This window comes from Phyllostomus hastatus, unplaced genomic scaffold (genome assembly GCF_019186645.2).
Source record: "Phyllostomus hastatus isolate PE091 unplaced genomic scaffold, TTU_PhHast_1.1 phas_contig_1, whole genome shotgun sequence".
NCBI lineage: Eukaryota > Metazoa > Chordata > Mammalia > Chiroptera > Phyllostomidae > Phyllostomus > Phyllostomus hastatus.
Genome location: NW_025333498.1, coordinates 312,580 through 334,945, shown reverse-complemented (window position 1 = coordinate 334,945; position 22,366 = coordinate 312,580). Strand labels below are relative to the sequence as shown.

The following is a 22,366-nucleotide window of genomic DNA, read 5'->3' as shown; positions in this document are numbered from 1 at the left end:
CTACGCATTGAAGAAATGTGCTTCGCTCCGATCATTTGTAGAGATACTGCTCCACCTTCTCCTGTGTCAGTTATGTCTACCATGTAGCACCCCACACGGCCATAGGAATTCCCTGTGAGCACGTCAGTGAAATCTCCCCAAACCACTTCTAAGAGACTTTGACAAAGTGAGACTGATGGTGGTGGAGGGAATGTTGTCTTCTAATTTGTTTGCAACAATATCAGCAGGATTTCTCTAATACAAACACAGTAGTAATTCCCTTTTGAGAAAAAAATCCCACTCTTAGAGTGAAAACGTTCCTGCCCCTACTCTCTCAAATCCCAGTTCTGATGATGATCGTTACTGTGCAAGAATTATGCATGTGGACATTTGGGGGAGTTTCCTCATGGGGCATTCTGTTCTCTAAAATTTCAAAGCTCAAGTCTATTCTGAATCACCTTGGAAACTTTATTAAATGTACCTGTTATGACTGGATTCTCTGACTTGAGATGGACACTTATTTTCTCTTTCAAAAGTACACAAGTTTCTAGCTCTCTGAAAATCTCATGCCTTCCAAGAGCATGAATCCACCCTGAGGCTGATAGTGGCCATTTGCAATTTCAACACCAGGCAACCACTTCAGGATTAATGTCCCTCAGCTCTGTTTTCCTTTTTTTCCACTTATGTTAGCATAACAGCAATAGCTATAGTTGGGAAGACTCCAAACTGCAGCTAAACGGAAGTTAGTTTGAAAAATAAGTCTTAAAAGTTAATGCCCTCCACCCACCAATATTAACCTCGTGACTCAAAGGAATTTTTTCATGACTCCTACTCTTGTTTTGTTTTATTTTTTTTTTGTCACTATTAGTACAAATGAGCAGGAACAAGCAATCAGGGGTTATAAAAGCATTTAGTCTACACATGCCAGAATTTCTTTAAAATGTAAGGATGTTTGGGAAGAGTGCCGTTTGGGACTTTCAGAATAAATAATCCCCAGGCGAGAGGCCTATACCAGTTTCCCCTGATGGTGTTCTGTGAGAAACTAGAATGAGGGGCCATCCCTGGTCACAAACTTCAAAAGGCTGGTAGGCTAAGTGGCCTCTGCTATGACCTCACACCCCTGCCCTTCTGTCCTCAGCCACTCCAGGTCCCCCATCCTCTGTCCCTCCCCCAGTGTCAGCCACTCCCCCATGGGCTGCTGCAGGAGTGGCCTGACCCCTGGTCCAGGACTTCCACCCACTCACCCTGACCCCGCCTCAGAGCTCAGGGATGCCCAAGGTGCAGAGAGGGATTTCGGGGATCCCACTTTCCTTCGATGAAACCTTTTGAATTCTACTCAGCTCACCTGAAATTAGTTTATGAAACATGGTCTATTCTTAGCTCAGAGACTGCCTGTATATATAATTTGACAACAAAAAAAAGGAGTCAAATGGAATGTTTAATTAAAAATTTAATTTTCTCAGGGGAAAAATGTTAAAAATGTGGATTCCTATAAAAACTAATATAACAGAAATCAACAGAAGAAAAGTGTTAGGGAAAACATTACTTACCATTCATGATGATTGTCCACAAAAGCAGACATGGGACTTATTTGTACTGTATATGTGTCATTAGCTGAATATTCAAATAAGCCATAATATGGGTTAAAGAGTTCTCTGGATACCAGGAAGAAAAACTCTCTGGAAGGTCCACTGTAATCCAGCCTTTAAAAAAATCCACAAAAGAACAGCAATTATTTTGTGTGTGTGTGTGTGTGTGTGTGTGTGTGTGTGTGTGTGTATTTATATTTATATTTATATTTGTATCTCCTGGGCACATTTTCTACAGAGCTCGACTTTCTCTAGAACATTCATTACCAGTCTAACTGTTTACATTCCAGGACTGTCCAAAACAAACTGAACCATCATCATTGTTAATCTCATCCATGTCTTGACCCAGAATAGTGAAATGGACATTTTATATGGAGCACATCCAAAAATAGGGTGACACATCAGATAATGAATACAATGGCACTATGCTAATAATTTGATTGTATAAATATGTATAAAGAGGTAAATATTTTTAATGTTTAGAGAGAGGTTATAAGGAGAGGAGTACAGTGAGAATGCTTTACTTAAAAAGGGCAAAACCTGAGGGCTTCAGCTACCTACTCCTACGGGACATGGAGTCCTCATGGATTTCTGAAACACTTTTAAGTGGGGGAGGAAAGACACTTTAGTGAATTGGTGAGAGGATATTACAGATACAAGACCCCCTAGGGAGATCAGAGGCAAAAAACAATAGAATGATAGGGTTCAAGTGAAAACTTTAAATTATAAAACACCAAGGAAAATTATAGACAAGAAAAATGAGGGTATCTAAAACTTCATAAGGAAAGAATTTGGAGAAGAGGCTGAAACTCTAGCACCTGACCGACAGTGTAAATTCCATTTTGGTTACAGGGACATCAAGGTCAAAGTGAAGTATGAAAAATGACTATGTTAGGTTTGAGGAATGACAAGTGGCTGACAATGCTGGGAGCAAAAAATGCAGTGAAGAGGAGTTCACAACAAGGCAGCCTGATGCACTAAAATGAAAATGAAAAAAAGAAGGGACGTCGGCCCTCAGATCAATGCTCACACGGAGGTTCAGAGAGGACGAGACACTGAAGGGGGGATGAAAGCAGGGGCGTAGCTGGGGTGGTAGAATGTTTTAAGACTTCGTTTGTTCACTTTTTTTTCTCTCTCTTATGGAATTTTTTCCATGGGCCTTACTGAATTTTTTTTTTAAAAGGAAATCACCTGAGTCTTGCTCAGTGATGGGACTGTGTGATAGAGAAAAGAATCCTATTACAGGTGGAAATGGAGTTGGGAGACTAGTAAGAAAAATGAAATGACTTATGTGTCTGAGTTGAGAGTTTAACAGAATGTACTTAGAACAGACTTCAGCCACTCACGTACTACTTTCTGAATTTTTGCCATATCTGAATATATATGTACTGTTATTTACTTAATATTTTAATTAAATCAACTTTAAATTCACTTGCTTTTTCGATGCAGCCTTGTCTCACACAGTATTTATGAAATTATGATTTTAGCTTTATTTTTTTCCTAATACACATGAAAAGAAATACATAAATATTTAAATGGAAGATATCAGTCTATGTAATAGCTAACACCATCTCACACAGCACCAGTCCACACTACATTTTGGGAGATACAAGTGTGAACTGCCAGGAACCTACATGTGCAGAAAATGCAAACATACCAGACTCTCCGGCCCAAAGTGGCCTTAAGGTGACATGATGGGCAGCTTAATAAAATGTGGCTAGCAGGTAGCCACCAGGATCGGTGGCACTGTGCTCAGATTTACCCTGGGGACTCCCAAAGCAGCACTCTGGCTGCCTCCCAGGTGCCAGGACACAGACCACAGCTCCTCGTGCTAAGACCAAGGCAGCCTCCGGTAGCTCCCAACCACTGTCCTGATTTGATCTCTGACACCACCAAGAACAAGCAGAGTACCTCTTCCACTTGAATGTTCTTCACATACTTAGAGGCTTTCTTTCAACAAATACCCAAGTGCCTACTACGTTCTGGGTACTAATCTCGATGCTAAAGATTTATACCTTTTTGAAGAGTCACTTTCTCAAAGAGCTCTTCTGTGTAGCAGTTTCCATATCCCTGGTCTCTTCCCCTCCCTGCTGCCTCCCCCGCTTCTGCACACGGCCACTTCCATCTCCTCTCAAGGAAGGGCTGGGAATCCCTCTGCTCTGGACACTCTCCAGCCTGTCAAAGTCTGACCTGAAGGGTGGTGGCTAATGCTGGTGACAGCCCTCTGAGGTGTGGTCTTGTCAGCATGGAGCTTAGAAAGGGCTCATGCCCTCTCTTCCTGGACACCATTCTCCATTAATGCAGCTTAAAATCACCCTGCTTGTGCGGCAGCCACTTTGTTGACTCATCCTGACCTAGTCATCAGCTGGAACCTTTCACCTGTACTGCTTCAACCCAGGACCACCAGCTGAATGCTCATTACTCCTCACAGCCTACCCTCAGTACATTTCAACTGTTCAAGACTAAAAAGAAAAATGCTGCTTATAGAGCAGGGTTGGTAAACTATGGCCTACAGGTCAAATCTGGCCCATCTCCTGAGTTTGTAAATAAAGTTTTATTGGCACACAGCCTTACCCATTTGTTTATGTGTTCTCCGTCTGTGGCTGCTTTCTAGTAAGATGGCAGAGTTGAGTGTTGGGATGGACAATGCGTGGCCTGCAAAGCCTAAATTATTTACTATCTAGCCCTTTTCTGTACAAGTTTGCCAAGCTCTGTTACAGGAGAAAGTGGGAGGAAAATGCTACTTTATTAAAATACCTGGCTTACTACACATCCTTTTCCTTAGTGAACAACACTTCAAGGAAATATAAAATGACTGCAATACCACAGGGCGTATGTCTCCTCAGGGTGTGGTCGTAACTGAGTGCGAGAGCAGGAATGAGCGACCCGGGCTTTGCAGGGGACTCAGACACAACCCAGGCACACAGTGTTGAAGGTCACAGTTGAAACACGGACCAAATAATTTATGGGGTCGCTATTCTCACAAAGGGACAACCTGTATACGTAAAATGGCTTTTTTAGCTGCTTGAAATTCAACTGTGGTATTCAGTTAGAAATAGAAGGTTTTCTTTGAGCTATGACTCTCTGTCACATTATTAATAATAATGCACTCACCAGAGTGTGTTATAATTATCTATTTGTGTGTCTGCCTCCTCTGTAAACACATGTAGCTTGTATCCATACTGAGGGCAGGGACTATGTCATTCTGATTTTTGTATCTCAAGTACTTAGCCTAATGCAGTAGGTGCTCAATATATGCTGCCGAATCAATGAGTGGAGCTCCCTGAAGAAAGTCAACATAATTTGCACGGTCAGTTGGCATCTAGCACAGTGAATCATTTTGCACAGGCTTTCCTTCAGGTGGCATATTGACTCAATGACATTAACAGGCTATGCCAATCCCTTACTCCATTTGCAAATATTGTCACAAGGTGCTTAGAGAAACTGGTGTTCATCATTTTCAGGTACAATGCCACCTAATATGGTAGCATGTGTTAAAACAACAAAGGTGGACCTGATGGATTGGTTCCTTGATTATGATAATAGCTGGATCTGGCTAACAATAACATGAATGTTCCCTGAGGAGTTAAGTTGGAAAGTAAAACTCCTTCCCCGCCCCCCTCAAAGAGAAAACAAAACTAATAGTTCCTCTAGGAGGAAAATGTATCTTCCTCAACTGGGCAGGTGTTTGTCTGCCGTGTTTTTTTTAACTCTAGTAGCACTGATGAGGTCAATCTAACACCAAGACAGTTTCTCAAGCTTGACTTGATTACAATCCAAAACTCTCCATCTGAGAGCAGGTTGTAGGTTACAAATTACATGTGTCTACCTAATCCAGTAAGACATGTCCCAGCAGAGCACCTCGTGCATGTGCTTTCTGTGATGTCTTAGCAACCTCGTCCATATAAATAGTTAATATGACTCATATCACAGGATCATTTGTTACATTCCTGTTTTGCCAGTTAGGTTGGTTCCACAGCTAAAGGCTTGGCACTGAAACGCAGAAACTCTGGACAACGGGTGTGTAGCCACACAACAGCTGCATGGGAGGGCATTTCCGAATAAGCACAGATGTCCTTAGGGTGCCAGTGCAGTTCTGAGCCCCGAGAAGTGCTGATGGAGCAATTTAAACACCATCACGTTGACAGGCCGACACCGCCCGACTTGTCGGTGGCAACCAATATTTGTTAAATTACTTTCATTCTCCTGTTCTTTATGTTCAAGTAAAAATCGCTGAAAACAAAGTATTCCAATGTATGGAGTATGAAATGAAAGACGATGGCATGGGGAAGTCACACCATCATTTCCTGCAAGTTCTGTGGAAGACAGAAAGCTCTGCTCTCTTACAAGCCGGGTCAGACACACGTGGCCTATGCACCCGCTGATTCACCCTCACATATTTATAGCAGCAAGGCATCAGCTCTCCAGCTACTTAAGAAGGCGTCGTGGGTGAGTAAGGAATTTTGTGAGCAATTTATAAGCCAGGCAAAGTTTTACCCGGTGACACCAAGCCTAAGCCCAGATACAGAAGCACCTTCTTCAGCAAGGTTTGGGTTATTTTGGTTATTCTGCAAATGCCTCTTTTGGGAAGAAAACAAGCAGCATCATTAAATTGAAACTTCACAGACTTCTGAGAAACAAAGGTCAAGCTCAGAATCCACACAACTTCTAAGAAGGATTACACCAGTCCGATGCAAGAGCTGTTGGTTATTTTAGAAGCATGGACATAAGACTTTCAGATCTCATCCTCCCTGGCTGCGTTTATTTGGCTGTCTGAGGAGCAAGGTTGCAGACACAGCTCATCTGTCCTTAACCCCTAAGCTAAAACTGTTTGCACACATCTCCTCCCTAGTCCAAGGATGGCTTTGCAAGACAGGTGATTGACGTCATATAGATGGCACCTTACATATAATGAACTCATTCTTTCTTAAAGAAAGGAGCCTTTTACAGACAGAGTCCTCGGTGGAGGAAAAAGAGGTGAGGCAATTGCAGTGTAAACATCCTCTCTCCACCAAGGCCATTGTTTCTTTGCTGTCTGGGGTACTACAAAATTAATGGCCCAGGATGCCTTATCATAACACAATAGTGCACCTTGCTGACTTCCGACACCACGCACGCAGCCTTAGTTGCTAGGACTTTTAATTAGGAAGAAACTGACACACTGGAAGCTATTGGTGCTCCACTGGCCCCCTTCCTCAAGAAGCAACTTCTAGGCAGACAGAGGCCAGCCCGACAGAAGCAACGATGGCATGCAATTCCTCACCACATTCTGTCAAGATGACTCAGTTTCCAGTTTGCCACAGCTGTTGACAGCCACTCCTCCCCACTTCGCAAGACCAGATAACCAAATTACAGTGGGGGTGGAAACTTGAATGATGAGAACAAAACCTCCAGCTCTGACCAAATTAAATCACTGTGGTTTGCTTAGAAACTGCTTACTTTTGATAAAAAGCCAAGTATAACATGAAGCATTATTTTAGTGAGAAGCATTAATAGGTCTAGGATTATTCTTGTATTTTTTAATTAATATAGACATCACCAATATTCTGTGATTAATTCTACCTCACATGGAATTTGTACTTAATGTTTCTGACTATAAATTTTTTCATCATTTTTCTTGCCTCAGCTATTTCATTTCAGAAATAGTCTATATGTAGGGTTTCAGACCTATACAAAGAAACAGCTTAAAGCTGAGCTAAAGTCTCTCTGTGAATCTGCTAATTCACACCTTTTTAGAGTGCAGACAACTGCATTATTCTTTTTAAAAAATTTCTATTGAAGTCACCAGGCTGGCATTGGTTAATAAAATTATATAGACTTCAAGTGTACAGTTCTATAATACAGTATCTGTATGCTGTGCCGTGTGTTCACCACCCCAAGTCAAGTCTCCTTCTGTCAACATTTGTCCCCCTTTACCCTCTTCCACCTCCCACCCCCTTTCCCTCTGGCAATCACCATACTGTTGTCTGTGTCTTTGAGGGATTTTTCTTTGCTAATCCCTTCCATTTTTTCACTCAGCTCCCAAGCCCCCTCCCCTCTGACAGCTGTCAATCTGTTCTCCGTATCTATGAGGTTGTTTCTATTTTATTTGTTAGTTCATTTTGTTCATTAGATTCCACATATCAGTGAAATCATATGGTATTTGTCTTTCTCTGATTGGCTTATAATACTCTTCAGGTCTATCCATGCTATTGCAAAAAGTAAGATTTCCTTCTTTTTTTGGCGGAGCAATACTCCATTATATAAATGTACCACAGCTTTTTATCCATTCATTTACTGATGGGCATTTGGGTTGTTTCCAAACCTTGGTTATTGTAAATAGTGCTACAATGAACATAGGGGTGCATATATTCTTTTGAATTAGTGTTTTGGGTTTCTTCAGATATATTTCTATAAGTGAAATCACTGGGTCATGAGGCAATCCTATTTTAAATTATTCTAGGTTTCTCCATATTGCTTTCCACAGTGGCTGCACCAATCTCCATTCCCAACAGTAGTGCACTAGGGTTCCTTTTCTCCACATCCTCACCAGCACTTGTTTATTGATTTATTGACAATAGCCATTCTGACAGGTGTGAGGTGATTATCTCGTTGTGGTTTTAATTTGCATCTCTGTAATGATTAGTGATGTTGAACATTTTTTCATATGTCTATTGGCCATCTGTATGTCCTCTGTGGAGAAGTGTCTATTTGGGTCTTTTGCCCATTTTTAAATTGAATTGTTTGGTGCTTTGGTGTTGAGTTGTATAAGTTCTTTATAAATTTTGGATATTAACCATTTATCAGATGTATCATTGGTGAATCTATTCTCCCATTCACTGAGTTTCCTTTGCTATGCAAAATTTTTTTGTTTGATGTAGTCCCATTTGTTTCTATTTTCATTTCTCTTGCCCAAGGAGACATAGCAGAAAAAATGTTGCTATGTGAAATGTCCGAGATTTTACTATGTTTTCTTCTAAGATTTTTATGGTTTTGAGTCTTGCATTTAAGTTTATAATCCACTTTGAGTTTATTCTTGTGCATGGTGTAAGATGGTGGTCTAATTTCACTTTTTGTACATATCCCTCCAATTGTCCCAACATCATTTATTGAATAGACTACCTTTGCCCCATTGTATGTTCTTGCCTCCTCCATCAAATATTAATTGACCATTAAGGTATGGGTTTTTTCTTTCAGGGCTCTATTCTATTTCATTATCTGTGTGTGTGTTTTTATGCCAGTACCATGATGTTTTGATGACTATGGCCTAGTAGTATAGTTTAATATTAGGTAGTATGATTCCTCCAACATTGTTCTTCTTTCTCAAGACTGCTGTGGCTATTTGGGGTCTTTTGTGGATCCAATATAAGTTTTTGGAATATTTGTTCTAGTTCTGTGAAATATGCCATTGGTATCTTGACAGGAATTGCACTGAATCTATAGATTAGTTTGAGTTGTATGGATTTTTTTTTTAATTTTATTTATTTATTTTTATAGAGAGGGAAGGGGAGGGAGCAAAACATTGATCTGTTGGCTCTCATATGCATCCCAACCAGGGACCGAAGCTGCATGCCCTGACTGATAATCAAACCTGTGACCTTCATCTTTGCAGGATGTCACTCAACCAACTGAGCCACACCAGTCAGGGAGGGCAGTATGGATATTTTAATGATGTTAATCCTTCCTATCTATGAAAATAGTATATTCTTTCACTTGTTTGTACCATCTTCAATTTCTTCAGTGTCTTATAATTTTCCAAGAACAGGTCTTTCACATCCTCGGTTAAAGTTATTCCTAGATAGTTTATTTTTGATGCCATTGTAAATTGGGATTGTTTTCTTAGTTTCCCTGTCTGATAGTTCATTACTGGTGTATAAAAATGCAACTGATTTCTGGATATTTATTTTGTATCCTGCTACTTTACTGAATTCATTGATCAGTTCTAGCAGCTTTTTGTTGGAATCTTTAGGGTTCTCTAACAGATGCATTATTCTGAAAAATAAATCCCTTTCTCTACATACCCCAGCTAATACATTATAAATAAAGATCTTGATTATGACAAGTAGAAAAATATGATCAGTGAGATGGTATTAATAAGAATTGCAAGTATTTTTCATCATAGATAATATAACATTGACATTAGCAACATAAAATATTCTGTATGTAGCAATACATCTACTAATTTGGACTTTCCAGAGAAATAACTCTATCCATGTATTTACTTTACTAACCTCAAGTGCAGAAGAAATTGCCTTGGTAGCAGTCAGTTGTTAGACAACATGGAAATAAGAAAAGTCATTCAAGGAATCATTTCCTAAATCTCCTCAAATCCTGACTATATGTTTTCTTTTAACACATGTTTTATTTTAGAATCGTTTTTGATTTACAGAAAAGTTTTAAAGATAGTATGAGGAATTCTTGTATCCCTCACACTGGGTTTCTTATTAATATCCTACATTAGTATAGATGTTACAATTAGTGATCCAATAAGGATACATTATTTTTAACTAAAACCCATACTTTATTCGGATTTCCTTAGTTTTTTACCTAATAGTCCTTTTCTGTCCCAGGATCCCATCCCAAATGCTGTATTATATTTAACTGCTATGTTTCCCTAGGGTCCTCTTGGCTGTGACAGTTTCTTAGACTCCTCTAATTTTTGGTGACCTTGACAGTTCTAAGGAGTACTGAACAGGTATCTTGTAGGATGCCACTCAATTTGGATTTGTCTGATGTTTTTCTCACCACTAAACTGACATTATGGGTTTTTTTGGGAGAAAAACTGAAGAAAGGAAACTGCCATTCTCATCGCTCCTATCAAGGGTACATACTGTCAACAAGCTATATCCCTGTTGACTTTAACCTTGATCCCCTGGCTGAGTATCTGTCAGGCATCTCCACTGTAGGCTTCTTCACTGTACTGCACTCTCTGGAAGAAAGTCAGTACGTACAACCCACAACGAGTAGGGAATTGCACTAAATTCCTTGGAAATCTGCACAGATGGTTTGTCTATTCTCCTCTATTTATTTATTCAATCGTGTATTTATTTGAGTATAGAGATTTATTTTATACCTCGGGCTACAATTCAATACTACTTTATTTATTTTTTTGTTCAAATTACTCCAGTTTCGACCATTGGGAGCGCTTTCAGTTGGCTCCATGCCCCTTTGACATCAACCTCTTGAGCACTTCTTTACTCTCTGGCGCTGCAAGATCCTTCGGACTTCTTCTTGTGCCCTTTCTGTCCCAGTCCTAGAGTCGGGCACTGCTCCAAGGAGCTACTTCCTTTTATTGAAGAATGATATTGGAAACCAAGATCTGGGCAGTACTGGTGTATGTTTTTAAATACCTTTTACCAGAGCTGGACATGAAGAATTTACCAAATGACACATTTCAAGGGCACCAAAATTAATGAAGGGAAAGTGACAGAAAACTTCAAGCTCCATTTTTATCATTCCATTGAAAAATTTAGGCAGCTTTTCACTTGGGGTATTTATTATAATCCAGAAAGAAATATTCTGGTCTTTAAGTTTACTGCAATAGAATGAATGTATTTGAGAAGGTGACAAAGGCTGAAATAGTGTCTTAATTTTATGCTGTTTTTAGGTTTCTATTTTCCAGCAAGTATACTGTGTTAATCTTTGAAAATAGTATATGTATTCTCAATGCCTAGTAGCCAAATAAAGCCTGTATCTAATAATCTGTATGTATGATATAGCCATGAGGCCAGAAATTATCTAGCCCTACTCCAGCTTTAGTTAGCCATATGACCTCATTAAAAGATCACTTCAGATGACTGAAGCCACACCTCAAAGTATCCTCACACTTATTTTCCTCTGGGGCTATAGGTAGGAGGCAGGTGATAGAAGCAAAAAGCATTTGGAAATCAGTGGCAATCAAATGTGGAGCCATCAAGCACCACTCAGCCTGGGCCTCCTCCTGGGAACAGATGTCATCAGTCCAGATCATAGGGAGACCACATTAGGATGATCAAACACGATAAGCATCTGTTCCACTCAAACGTAAGTTCTAGAGCTCCCAAAGACTCTTCCCTACACCTCTGAGATCTCAACAATCTGTGGTCCAACAAGCAGGAAGGCAGCTGGATTTCTCAGGAAGGAGAAGCATCCTCATTCAGACCAGACTAATTAGGGCAGGAAATACTTGGCATCCCATGCATACCTGTGATTAGGCTAAAAACATTTGTCTTTATTTTCAATTGTGCACCTGCATCTTTAAGCCAATTACCATCAGCTAGAGGTCCATTAAGGCATGCCAGTAACGAAAGGCTGAAGTCTCAGACAAGCTTCTGTTCAACTTTGCCACACTATATTGTTTTCCCATGTCATGTTTTTCTTTAACCTACTCATAGCTGGGAGACTATACAAAGGTATACGTGAAGAGCAGCAGTTATCAGGCACTACTGAAATGGTGAAAAGGAGCACTGGTAGGAAAAAAAATTCAGACAGACCAGAGTTCAGGAATCTTGCCTCCCACTCAGTGGTGGTCCAAAGGTGCTGAGCGAAAGACAGACCTTGTTGTGACACTCAATCTCAGTTTGCTGTTATCTGGTTCCGTCAGCACATGCAAGTTGTTTTATGCTCTGGAGCCTCCATTTCATGGGCCATATGCCGAATGGTTAAACTTTTTGGATATTACTACTGTGCTTCTATACAATCCCATAATCTAGCACAGTTTATTCCTGGGCATGACTGAGAGGGGTGGTGTTGACATAAGACAAATCAACAGAACAAGAAGACAACCAGAGTTCCTTCCGGCCATTGTGTGACATTTTTTTAAATTCACTCTAGTGGTGGCTGGGTTACATAGAAGGTACTGAAACTCAAAACCCTCACCTGAAATGAGGAAAGAGGAAGGGGTCTGGGAGAGACGAGAGCTGTCATCTTCTTGAATATTATATAACAGCTGTCACGTCTCATTGGATGCAATAAACACTGTGGGAGTCTTCACTCCATTTCCTAACCCTTACCTCTATGAACACACTCACGGAAGAGTTGCAGCGGGCTGGAGAGCTTTGATTACACCAAGTAATTATTTTGGCAGGTATGCTGCCATGCCAAAAAGAGAAAAACTGGGGTCAGAGAAATAACAACCGAGACCCAAGAATTTCTGCTGTGGAGGCTTCCTGGTAGAACAGCAGAATTCTAATTCGTGACTCTGAAACTGAGTTTATTTAACATATGAAGCACGTTCTACTCTGCACCCCAGTGTAGATTAACAAGATCACAGAAGCTAATACGATTGCATTTAGGAATGATTGCATTCCTTGGTTTTTTAACTCCAAGCCCCCTTTTCCCTTTAAGAGAGAATTAGAGAAGAAACCAAACCAAACTCTGCTATCAAAAATGATCTATGGTTACAAGTCTTTAGCAAAGAATTTCTATGCCAAATGATTTAAAAACCAGAGAAAGCCTTTTTAAAGCAAGCTGAGTGGTTGCAGTGCATGAGAACGGCATTTCCTGCCAGAAGGATTTCCTGTTTCAGGCAACCGCAGCGAGGATGTGGTGAAACATCCGCCCTGCAGTCACAGCCTGTGCTCTGCAGGCCACTTCTCCTGCTACTCACCCTTCCTCCCCGACGAACGTGACGTACAGCTTATTTCGCTGCAGATCTTTTCGGGAGTAGCCCATGATCTGATTAAAAGCATCTTCGAGTAAATGATCTCTTCTGATAATTAACCTGTCCAAAAAGAGACAATGTGAAAAGTACAGATTATTTCCTAATCCTTATCTTTCTAGAACTGGGGCTTGCCATTTCATTTGCATTTATCATAATTAACTAGGCAAGAAGGAGTGACTTAATGCCATTGCTATCTGCTGCAGAGGATACATTTGTCTTTAACTCATAACAGCCTTGGCAACTGTTACCTAAGAGAATCATTGGTAAAGAGCACCCCACCTATCACCTGTGAAACAATCCGAGAGGCCTTTCTGAATGGTCAAACCGATTTGTCCAAGGAGGTTATGAAACATCCCAGGCACACCACTTTTGTTTAGTCAAAGAAGAACAACCCTGTGAGGTCATGTTTGAAGCCTGAATGCACCTAGGCAAGGAATTCAATTACTAGGTGCCTAGAGAGATGACCGGGAGAACAAGGAGTAAAAAAAAATCTCAGTGTCCTCCAAAGCAGAGGAGTTTATAATTGTGCTTAATTTAATTTTTAAATTAAGTGAATCTTGAGATTCCTTAAGTGACAGATACTAATGACCAACACTTGTGGCCAATTAATCCACTTGTCATAATGATAAAGACATCCTTCAGCAGCTATCTGTTTGCCTTTGGTGGAAACAGTCATTGAAAGGGAGATATGGAGGCCAAAGGATGAAAGCTTGACCATCAAGGCCTTTGGAGGAGAAGCGTCAGGGAGGTAAAGCTCTGAGGAACAGCGTTTGGGCAGGCAGATGTGCTTTGAGGGTGATGAAAGTGGAACCTGTGGGTTTAATCGAGCAAGCCCTCCATGCGTGGGGTGAAGACTGTGGGGCTGGGGAGGGGGCTGGTCCCCGGACCTTCTCTTGGGCACCCCGGAACATGACAGTCCTGCAGTACAGACCCCCTCCTCTGTCCTCTCTCGGGTGGCACAGTGATCTCTAGTGGGGGCATGGCAAAGGGTGGAGGTGGGGATAAAGGGGGCCGTAGGGGTAAGTAGAAACTGAAAATAATTCTGACCACACATCATGATAATGTTTCAATTTCCCCATTTAGGTGGAGGTGGATCAAGACAGGCAGACACAACATTCGTGACATACTCCGTTGGACAAGAGAAGTTTATTGCACAGAATGGAACAGCACTGAGCATGGCTCCTACAGGCAGGGCAGGGCAGGAGACAGTGATGTGCAAGACCGCACGTTGTGACAGCCTTACATCTAAAAAATACACTCTCAGCCAACAACGGTGGTTTTCAGGAGAAATAAATGAATCAGCTTTAATTTTTCCTAGTATTTTTTACATGTGTGGTAGTTTCTTTACCATTTGTTTTAAAACCTTAAGCTTAATTGTGTTTAATTCCAGAATCATGTTCTTTAGAGTGGTGCAATTTGCAGATACCAAAATAATTATGCCAAGTAAAACGAAGATGGTTGTCCCAAATCACAGTCCATTTCTACATTCCCAAGTGCTTCCCATCCCTCCACCATCTACAAATCCTGCGGTTTGTTTCACTTTGACTTACTTTAATTTCCCTGGGCCTTGTCCATATCCTTTAGTCTCTAACTTCCTGTAGAAGTTCCTTAGTTTGGCTTCAAAGTCCCGCTTGTAAGGGGCTGGAGCCCGGGCATTGGCACGCTGCGTACCTACAGCAACCACAAAAAGAAGAGGGTGTGGACTTGTGCAATGTCCTGATGTTCATAGCATCATCGTGAGAAAATAATCACCGGGGAGCTGAGACTTGAGAGTTCACAAGTAAAAGGAGTCAATACATTTAGTTACTGCAGCTTTCAACTGTCCAAGTAAGAGACTAAACCAGGGCTTAGCCAGGGTCCTAGAAGATGTCTTCTTTGTGGCATCTTGGTTGAAAAGAACAATGCTGTTCCAATTGTTACAATGGTGCCACACGTTAGTCACATATGTTCCCCTTTTCAGTCCAGACTAATGAGTCAAATGGAGTTACTCATGTCTATTGGTGACTGTTGAGGGTGGAATAGCTTTGCTTGCTGCTGAGGTGATATCATGGCAATTAAACAGGAAGTTACAATGTGAAAAGTATGTGGTGTATAAAGCAAGAGTAGTGAGTTTCCAGACTTTATGGGAAACCTACAAAAACTTCTTTTGGATATGCACATAACTAAGAACTACTTCAGATACATAATTACATACTTTTTTTATCATAAGGTAGAATAATCTTAATATAAAAACAGAATTCAGCCCTGGCTGGTGTGGCGTGGTGGATAGAGCAGGGGCCTGCAAACCCAGGGGTCACCGGTTCAATTTCTGGTTTAGGGCACAAGCCTAAGTTGCAGGGCAGGTCCCTGGGGCAGGGCGTGTGAGAGGCAACCACACATCGATGTTTCCCTCTCTCTCTTTCTCCTCCCCTTCCCCTGTCTCTAAAAATAAATAAATAAAATCTTAAAAAAAAAAGAATTCAGACACAATTGCAGAAGGCATATGTCCCCTTGTTCCGCAAAGAGTGCATAATGTTCTATTTGTTGCTTTCTTCACAGGGGCCAAGTACCACGATCATCTACAGATTATCTAAAGATGTTTTTTATATTTCATCATATGACAAGTATCGTTAATGAAATGTAGAAGTAACGGTTCCTCTTTCTATGGAGAAATCTGGCTTTGGGTCACACAAGGTGACTAACCAGCAAGCCGGGATACAGAACGGATGATGAATATGGACATCAGACCCAGAGCCATGACAGAAACACTAAATATTTCACAACACAGTGGGAGAAACCAGAAAACAAAAATTCTGAAGTCCATTGCTTAGACAACACGTAAGCTCATTAAGTATTTCTTTAATGAATGAATAAACTAAGTGGTTGTTGTTCATTGCTAATACTGTGTTAGGTTCAACAACAGGTGCTCTAAATGAATACAGCACAGTTCATGAGGTGGACATCTTGGCCGGGAAGACGGAAGTAAAACATATAAAACAATTAGAGAATAACGAAGTCCTGAGCTAGACGGCAAACAAGGGAGAAAGCAGAAGGGATAAAACGAGTGCCCTGGGGCTGGGCCCAGACCTATTGATCTATTTTGTTGGCCGTAAAATCATTTTTAAAGATTTTAAATTAACTTTCAACATGTAAACATTAGGAGATTTCAAGTAAAAAAAAAAAAACGTTATTTTCTTTTGAAAATGATTTGGAAGCCCTTGAAGCAACTGGCTTGTGTTTTTCCAGGGCACGGCAGGCAGCTGCTCCGTGAAATGTAGCATGTGCTCTCCGCTGAGCCACGGCCACGCAAAGGCACGGCTGCCGGCACCCCTGGGTATTTACACCTGAGATCAGTGTTAGAGAAAAGTGATAGTAAATGAGGATAAGTAGAGGTCAGAATGGAAAAGACTTTAGGAAGCAGGCTTTATTGGAGCCAGGCCTTGTAAACAAAAGAATCTCTATTCTATGCTGGTCCGCACAGCAAGAGTTAGTTAAATAAGCTTTGCAGGCATGTTCAGAAGACACTGAGGAAACCCTGCTAACACAGAGTAGAGGGGGCGTGCTGGGGAGTAGGTGGGGAATTTAACAGTCAGGAGGTTGGAGCCAGATTATGAGAGGAATTTAAAAAACATCGCTGAGGAGATGGGGCATGATGCAGCAAGCAGCGGGACTCCTCTAGCTTCTTGAGCAAGCAAACAACATGTAAGTGTTATTATTTGAGAAATGATTTTCAGAGTGTGTTGAGTGGATTAAGGGTGGCAAGGAGAAGAGACTGCAGGGGAGAGACCCACTTAGGGGTAGTTGCAGCAATAGAAGCTTGAGGCATGGATGAGGACTAGACTGCAGAGTGGTGACTCAGAGAAAACATTCACAATGTGAGATAAGAATTGATAACAGTAGGTAAGTAAAGAAGAGAAACAGGAAGCTCTCTGTGGAAACAGAGTTTTTGTAGCAATACCAGTAGCTATCATTGGTTAAGGGCCTGGCCTGCATTAGGGACCGTGCATTTCACACAGGGGATCTTGGGGAATCCTCTGAAGTCCGTGAAGCAGGCAGTATCATTATCACCACCATCATTGCTGTGTAACTAAGGAGACTGAGGTCCTGTGCCAGTGAATGGGAGGCTTGGGATTCGAGCCAGGCCTGTGTGACACTGAAAGCAGTGTGGGAGAGGATGCTGGTAGACAGGGCATGGGAAGCTGTAGACATATGGAGTTGGAGGTGACAGCTGTTGGGGGAATATACTGCACAGGCACTTGAAAATGCAGTCCTGGACTTCCGGTGAGAGATCAGGGTGTCACCTTCGGGTTAAACGAGTTGGTGCACGGACAGCACTTTGCGCAGCGTCTCTGCACAGGAAGTCCTGTATCTCTGTTTGCCCTCATTGCAATCATCTGCATAGAGGTGAAGGCTAAAGACATGGGGAACTGGATTGGGGTTTTATGAATGGATTTTAATAAAATCAGCTATTGATCAATAATATGTCCAGAGGTCTGCTTGCATAGTTATGAGTCTTTTATCCACAGAGTTAAGGGCCATGTCATAAAGGAAACAAATAAACTTAATCATAAAACATCTGGGGTACAGAAGAGACTCCTAGGCGGTGATCCTCAAACCATGACTGCACATTAGAATCACTTGGGAAGCTTCTAAAAAATCTCAGCGTTCAGGCCACACCCAAGACACATTACGTCAGCATCTGTGGGGGTGGGACCCAAGCACACATATTTTATACGGCTCTCCGGATAATGCCAAAGTGCAGCCAAGGCTGAAAACCATTACCCCCCAACTGGAGGTCAAATATATCCAATGAAACACCTGGGCAGCATCCAGGGACCCACACAGGTGCAATGCTTCCTGTGTACTTGAAAGGCATCCTTTGCCACATGAAGGAAGGCAACCTCCCCAAGTGAGAGGCTGCGCTCTGGGATGGCCAAGGGACAGGGCAGTGTGTCACACGTCCACTCAGGGGTGTGGGACAAAGCTGTCTGAATGCTGCAGACTGGCAAACCCAGACAGCTCAGCAAGCAGCCTGGATGAATCCGTCTTCAAGACCATGACCATTGACAGGGAAGAGGAAAAAGAAGAACAAAGAACTCAAAGAAAATCTTTCAGGACTCAAAAGAAACATGATTCTTCAAGAGTTCATTAATTAAGAAGAAAACAAAACAGCACATATTATACTATGGCTGTATGGTTTGAGATGCTTAGAAGGATGTGGGGAATGCCCTAATGCATTCCATCAATATCAATACAGACAATAAAATCAGCTCTGACTCCATTTACGCTCTAAGTAGTGATTCAATTATGGAGACTCTGGAGACAGATGTTGTTAAATGCAGAAATTCTTTTGCTAATAGTTCTATTATGAAAAAATAATTTACACATTACTTCATGGTTTAAAAATTACAGTAAATTATGCTGTTGGCCCTTGTCACACTCTTAATGCAAGTCAGGTGCAACTGCCAAGAAATTCCAGAGCAGGAACAATGTTCCTTCCATTTTGGAAATCAAAAATGATCTCCAAAGGTTGAGTTAATAGAGTTCTGTGGGAACCATAACTCCAAGTGAAGCTATGGGATATAACAGTCCTACAGAGAGAGTAATTTTATGGTCTGTATGATCTTAAAAAAGGAAGTCAGTTACAGAAAGGTCAACATCACATTTAGGAAATGATCAAAGAAAGGGTGACTTCATAGGATAGTCAGCATTATGTTAATTATTTGCAGGAAAAAACTTCAGTAACAGATATTTGGCTTTTTTTCCCCCCTTTACCGTTACAAGGCAGACCTAAAGTACTTCCAAATAGTGTCACATTATTTCTATTTACTGTTAGAAAATTGCACAATCAGATACAAACTAGAAAATTCTACCTGAAAAAAAAAATAATTCAGAAGATACTAGAAAAATCTTTGCATCAAACTTCTAAGAAGGCTGGCTCTCTTTGGCCAATTCGGAATGTGCCACCCGGAGCCCAGGCTGCACTGGATGGGGACCGAGCTCAGCCTGGTCCCACACGGTCCAGGCCTCCACACTGGGATGGCTCAGAAGCTCATTTCTTTCCTGGTTCATGTTCTTAAACAAACAAACAAACAAACAAAAAAACTCTATGACATTAAAAATTCTCTGTTAGTGAATGATAACTATCAAGCACTGCAATAATATCTGGACTATTCCATCTTCTGGAACACAGCTCAACAATGGAAATTAAGGGGGAAAAACCACCTCCAAAATAGCTGGCACAAATCACAAGCACTGAAGTCTTCGCATTTTTGCTTTATTCCCTGAGAGTAGTAAAAGTCCTCAGGTCATTGTTCTGCACTTGCTCATGCTTTCCTTTCCTTACTACTTATGTTTGAAAAACACCGTGATTTCTCAGCCCATAGCAAATTGGAAGCAATTTATTGAAAGGGGAAAGCTGAAGGCCACATCAGTGACAGGCCTCCTCTGTCAGCATCAGGGGTGGGTGGGGGACAACAGAGACTAACAACAACAAAACCGAAAAAACTACCTCCTTACTGTGAGACAGTATTCGTCTTCCTTCCACTTCTGGAATCACAACTCCTCCATTCTCCCCCACCCAGGGAGTATTTGGTTCCCAGATCATCTTTGTGGGGCCTAAGCCAAGAGAAGGGATAGAACCCCGTCTCTAAAAACAAGTATAGGGGAAAGGGGGAGGGAGGAAGAGAGGAAAGAAAGGAGAGAGACAGAGACAGAATGTTTGGGAAGAGAACAGATGAGATAAGTAGTGGCTAAGATGCCAAGACCTTGGGAAGAGAGAGGAAAAAGAGGATCCTTAAGGAGACACACTGAGTATGAGGAGAAGTGACTCGCGCTCCTCTCCCAGGCCCTCAAGACCCACGTAGCCCTTCAGTGCTCTCTGGTCTGTTTTGCTTTTGTTGAGTGTGACCTGGGGCTGGTGCTAGCTTCCAGAGTCCAGTTCTAGTCATGCAACAATGTGATTCCCCCGAGCCATGACATTTCCTCAATGCACTCGCAGCTTCGGTCACATGGAACAGCTACATGAGCGAGCACATCTCCAACGGTATTAGATAAATTAGGTATTTACTGCATTTGAATTCCTAGGAATATGCAGCTACAAAAGCTCCTGAAATCAACTTCTGGGTCTCACTTTTGACATAATAAACCATGTGGTGTTTGGAAAGATCTTTTCCTTCTGGCAAAAGCTAAGGTCAGGATTGGCATTATAACGGTCCTAGAAAAACAAACCTTCACATTCCAAAATTTTGACAAATTTTAGGTGAGCGCTCTCACAGCTGCGAGAAGCCATGAGTCAGAGTTTCCAAAGCCCCCTCTCTCCTCTTACTTGAAAAGACATGTAAATGCGCTTGGAATGAGGAAAAGTGTGGAAAGTTTACCAGGTTCCTAGGCATTCTGAAAAAAGATCATTAAAATTTATTATTGTCATAATTTTCACAGTATTATTCCCACACCACTAAAAGGGATGAAATTCTAGTCACAAGAAGGAGGATCAGACGACTGTTAAAAATCTCTTTGAAGTGTTTTCACTAAAACTTGAGGGATCCCAGGAGAAGGAGAGCCTGTTTTATTCAAAGGAACAGCAGACCGCTCCGCTGGGCAGACGGGGCCAGCTCGTGCTGCCCTCCATCATGTGGAATTAGTTAGAGTTACTTCCATTGATATCAGTCAGTACATCCCAATTTTAAGATCAAATAAAGCCCACTGAAACGGAGTAGGCCAAAAATATGGAGATGATTCTTCCAGAAAATTAAAACCACCACAAACACTGCTAGCAATTTAGATATATTTGGGTTCTCCATGTCTTTGGAAAATGACCGTGAATCTGCTTCCAGGGTGCACTTTATTACTGCTGTGGGTTACTGATGGACATTTGTGGTGCTAAATGAAGTGATCTTGCCACCATTTAGACTAGAGTGTTCACACTGGTCTCTAAGAATGCTTAGGCAAGTACCCAGAGCACACACCCTGTGGGGTGTAACAGGGACAGAACTCGGTGATCTATCTACCTTTTGCTCGGGGAGGATGGGCCACAGAAAAGGCCTGGAAAGGAGAACCTTGAACGGAATCAATAATAATCCACACAGCTTCATTTCTTTAACCACAGAGCATCCGGGAAAGGGACAACCCACTTTACTTCACTACAGGTTCCAGCTAAGATAAAGACCGGAGTGATTAAATACCAAGGCTGCCAGCTCTTCGGAATCAGGAAGAAATGGATTCATATATTCCACTTATTCATGATTCAAATGACAAACTATACTTTTCGGGATCACATTTCAAAAAAAAATGGGGGAAAAATAAATTAACATTTACTGGATACTTGTTATGGTGTTCTCCAGTGAGGTGTTCTCCAAACAAACATGGGAGGTGATTACTATCATTCCCATTTTATAGAAAAGAAATTCAAGGTTCAGGCAGGAGGCAAACTGCCCAGAGTCACATACAGTTGACAAAGGCTAAGGCCAGCTGTGAATTACATCAACTTTCCCCTATCCCTTGGCATCAAACTTCTAAGTAACATTTAAACTTTCCTGTGGTGTCATATACGTATGTCTTTTCATCCTGAAATGTCAGAATAGGTGTCCCTACTTTAATCCAAAGCTAATCTGTGCTTTCACCTCCAGTGCCCGTGGGTCTGCGCTGCGCCTCGCTGCTGCTGCTGCACTGCCCCCTTCTAGGGAAGACTTCCTCTTCACCCACATCCTTGGACCTCTGCACACACATGTGCTCCACCTCCCCACCCTGAAACCCCTTCCTGAACTCTTAGTCCCCTTCTGAGTGCTGCTTTTCTCTCCTTTCATACTTCATAAAAAGAACACTTCTTTCATTCGTGTCATGCTCTGTGAAAAGAAGAGTCTGTACTCCTGGCTTCCATGTGACATCCTATATCACTCTGTAACATTACTTCATGGAAACGGCTCTGGCAAAGGCCATACATAGTTTCATAATGTTTGGATTGAATGGCCTCTCCTCGAGCCTCATCCTTCTTGAATCCTTCGAAAATCTGGCCCTGTTAATCACTCGCTCCTCCTTGAAGCCTGGCTTCCCTGAGAAGACTTTCCTGATTCTCTTCCGAAACCCACTGGCTCTCTTTCTTTCCCTTGCTCCCCTGTCGCAGCCCCTCCCTGCGATGCCGGAGTTCCGTCCTCTATGTCCTCTCCTCCCACAGCCCGGACTTCCCCAGTTCCTCTACTCT

General features: G+C 41.7%; 1 protein-coding gene across 5 annotated transcripts in view; it reads right to left on the bottom strand.

The window, feature by feature from the left end:
• The window catches only part of HECW2 (HECT, C2 and WW domain containing E3 ubiquitin protein ligase 2), a 348,558-nt gene that overhangs the window by 25,792 nt on the left and 300,400 nt on the right, over positions 1 to 22,366 (bottom strand). For all 5 annotated transcript variants that reach the window (XM_045844433.1, XM_045844343.1, XM_045844520.1 and 2 more), the window contains 3 exons: positions 14,739 to 14,859; positions 13,135 to 13,248; positions 1,530 to 1,682 (listed from right to left, as the gene is read on the bottom strand). In XM_045844433.1, the coding sequence (XP_045700389.1) occupies positions 1,530 to 1,682; positions 13,135 to 13,248; positions 14,739 to 14,859 (388 nt within the window). The remainder of the gene's footprint in view (positions 1 to 1,529; positions 1,683 to 13,134; positions 13,249 to 14,738; positions 14,860 to 22,366) is intronic.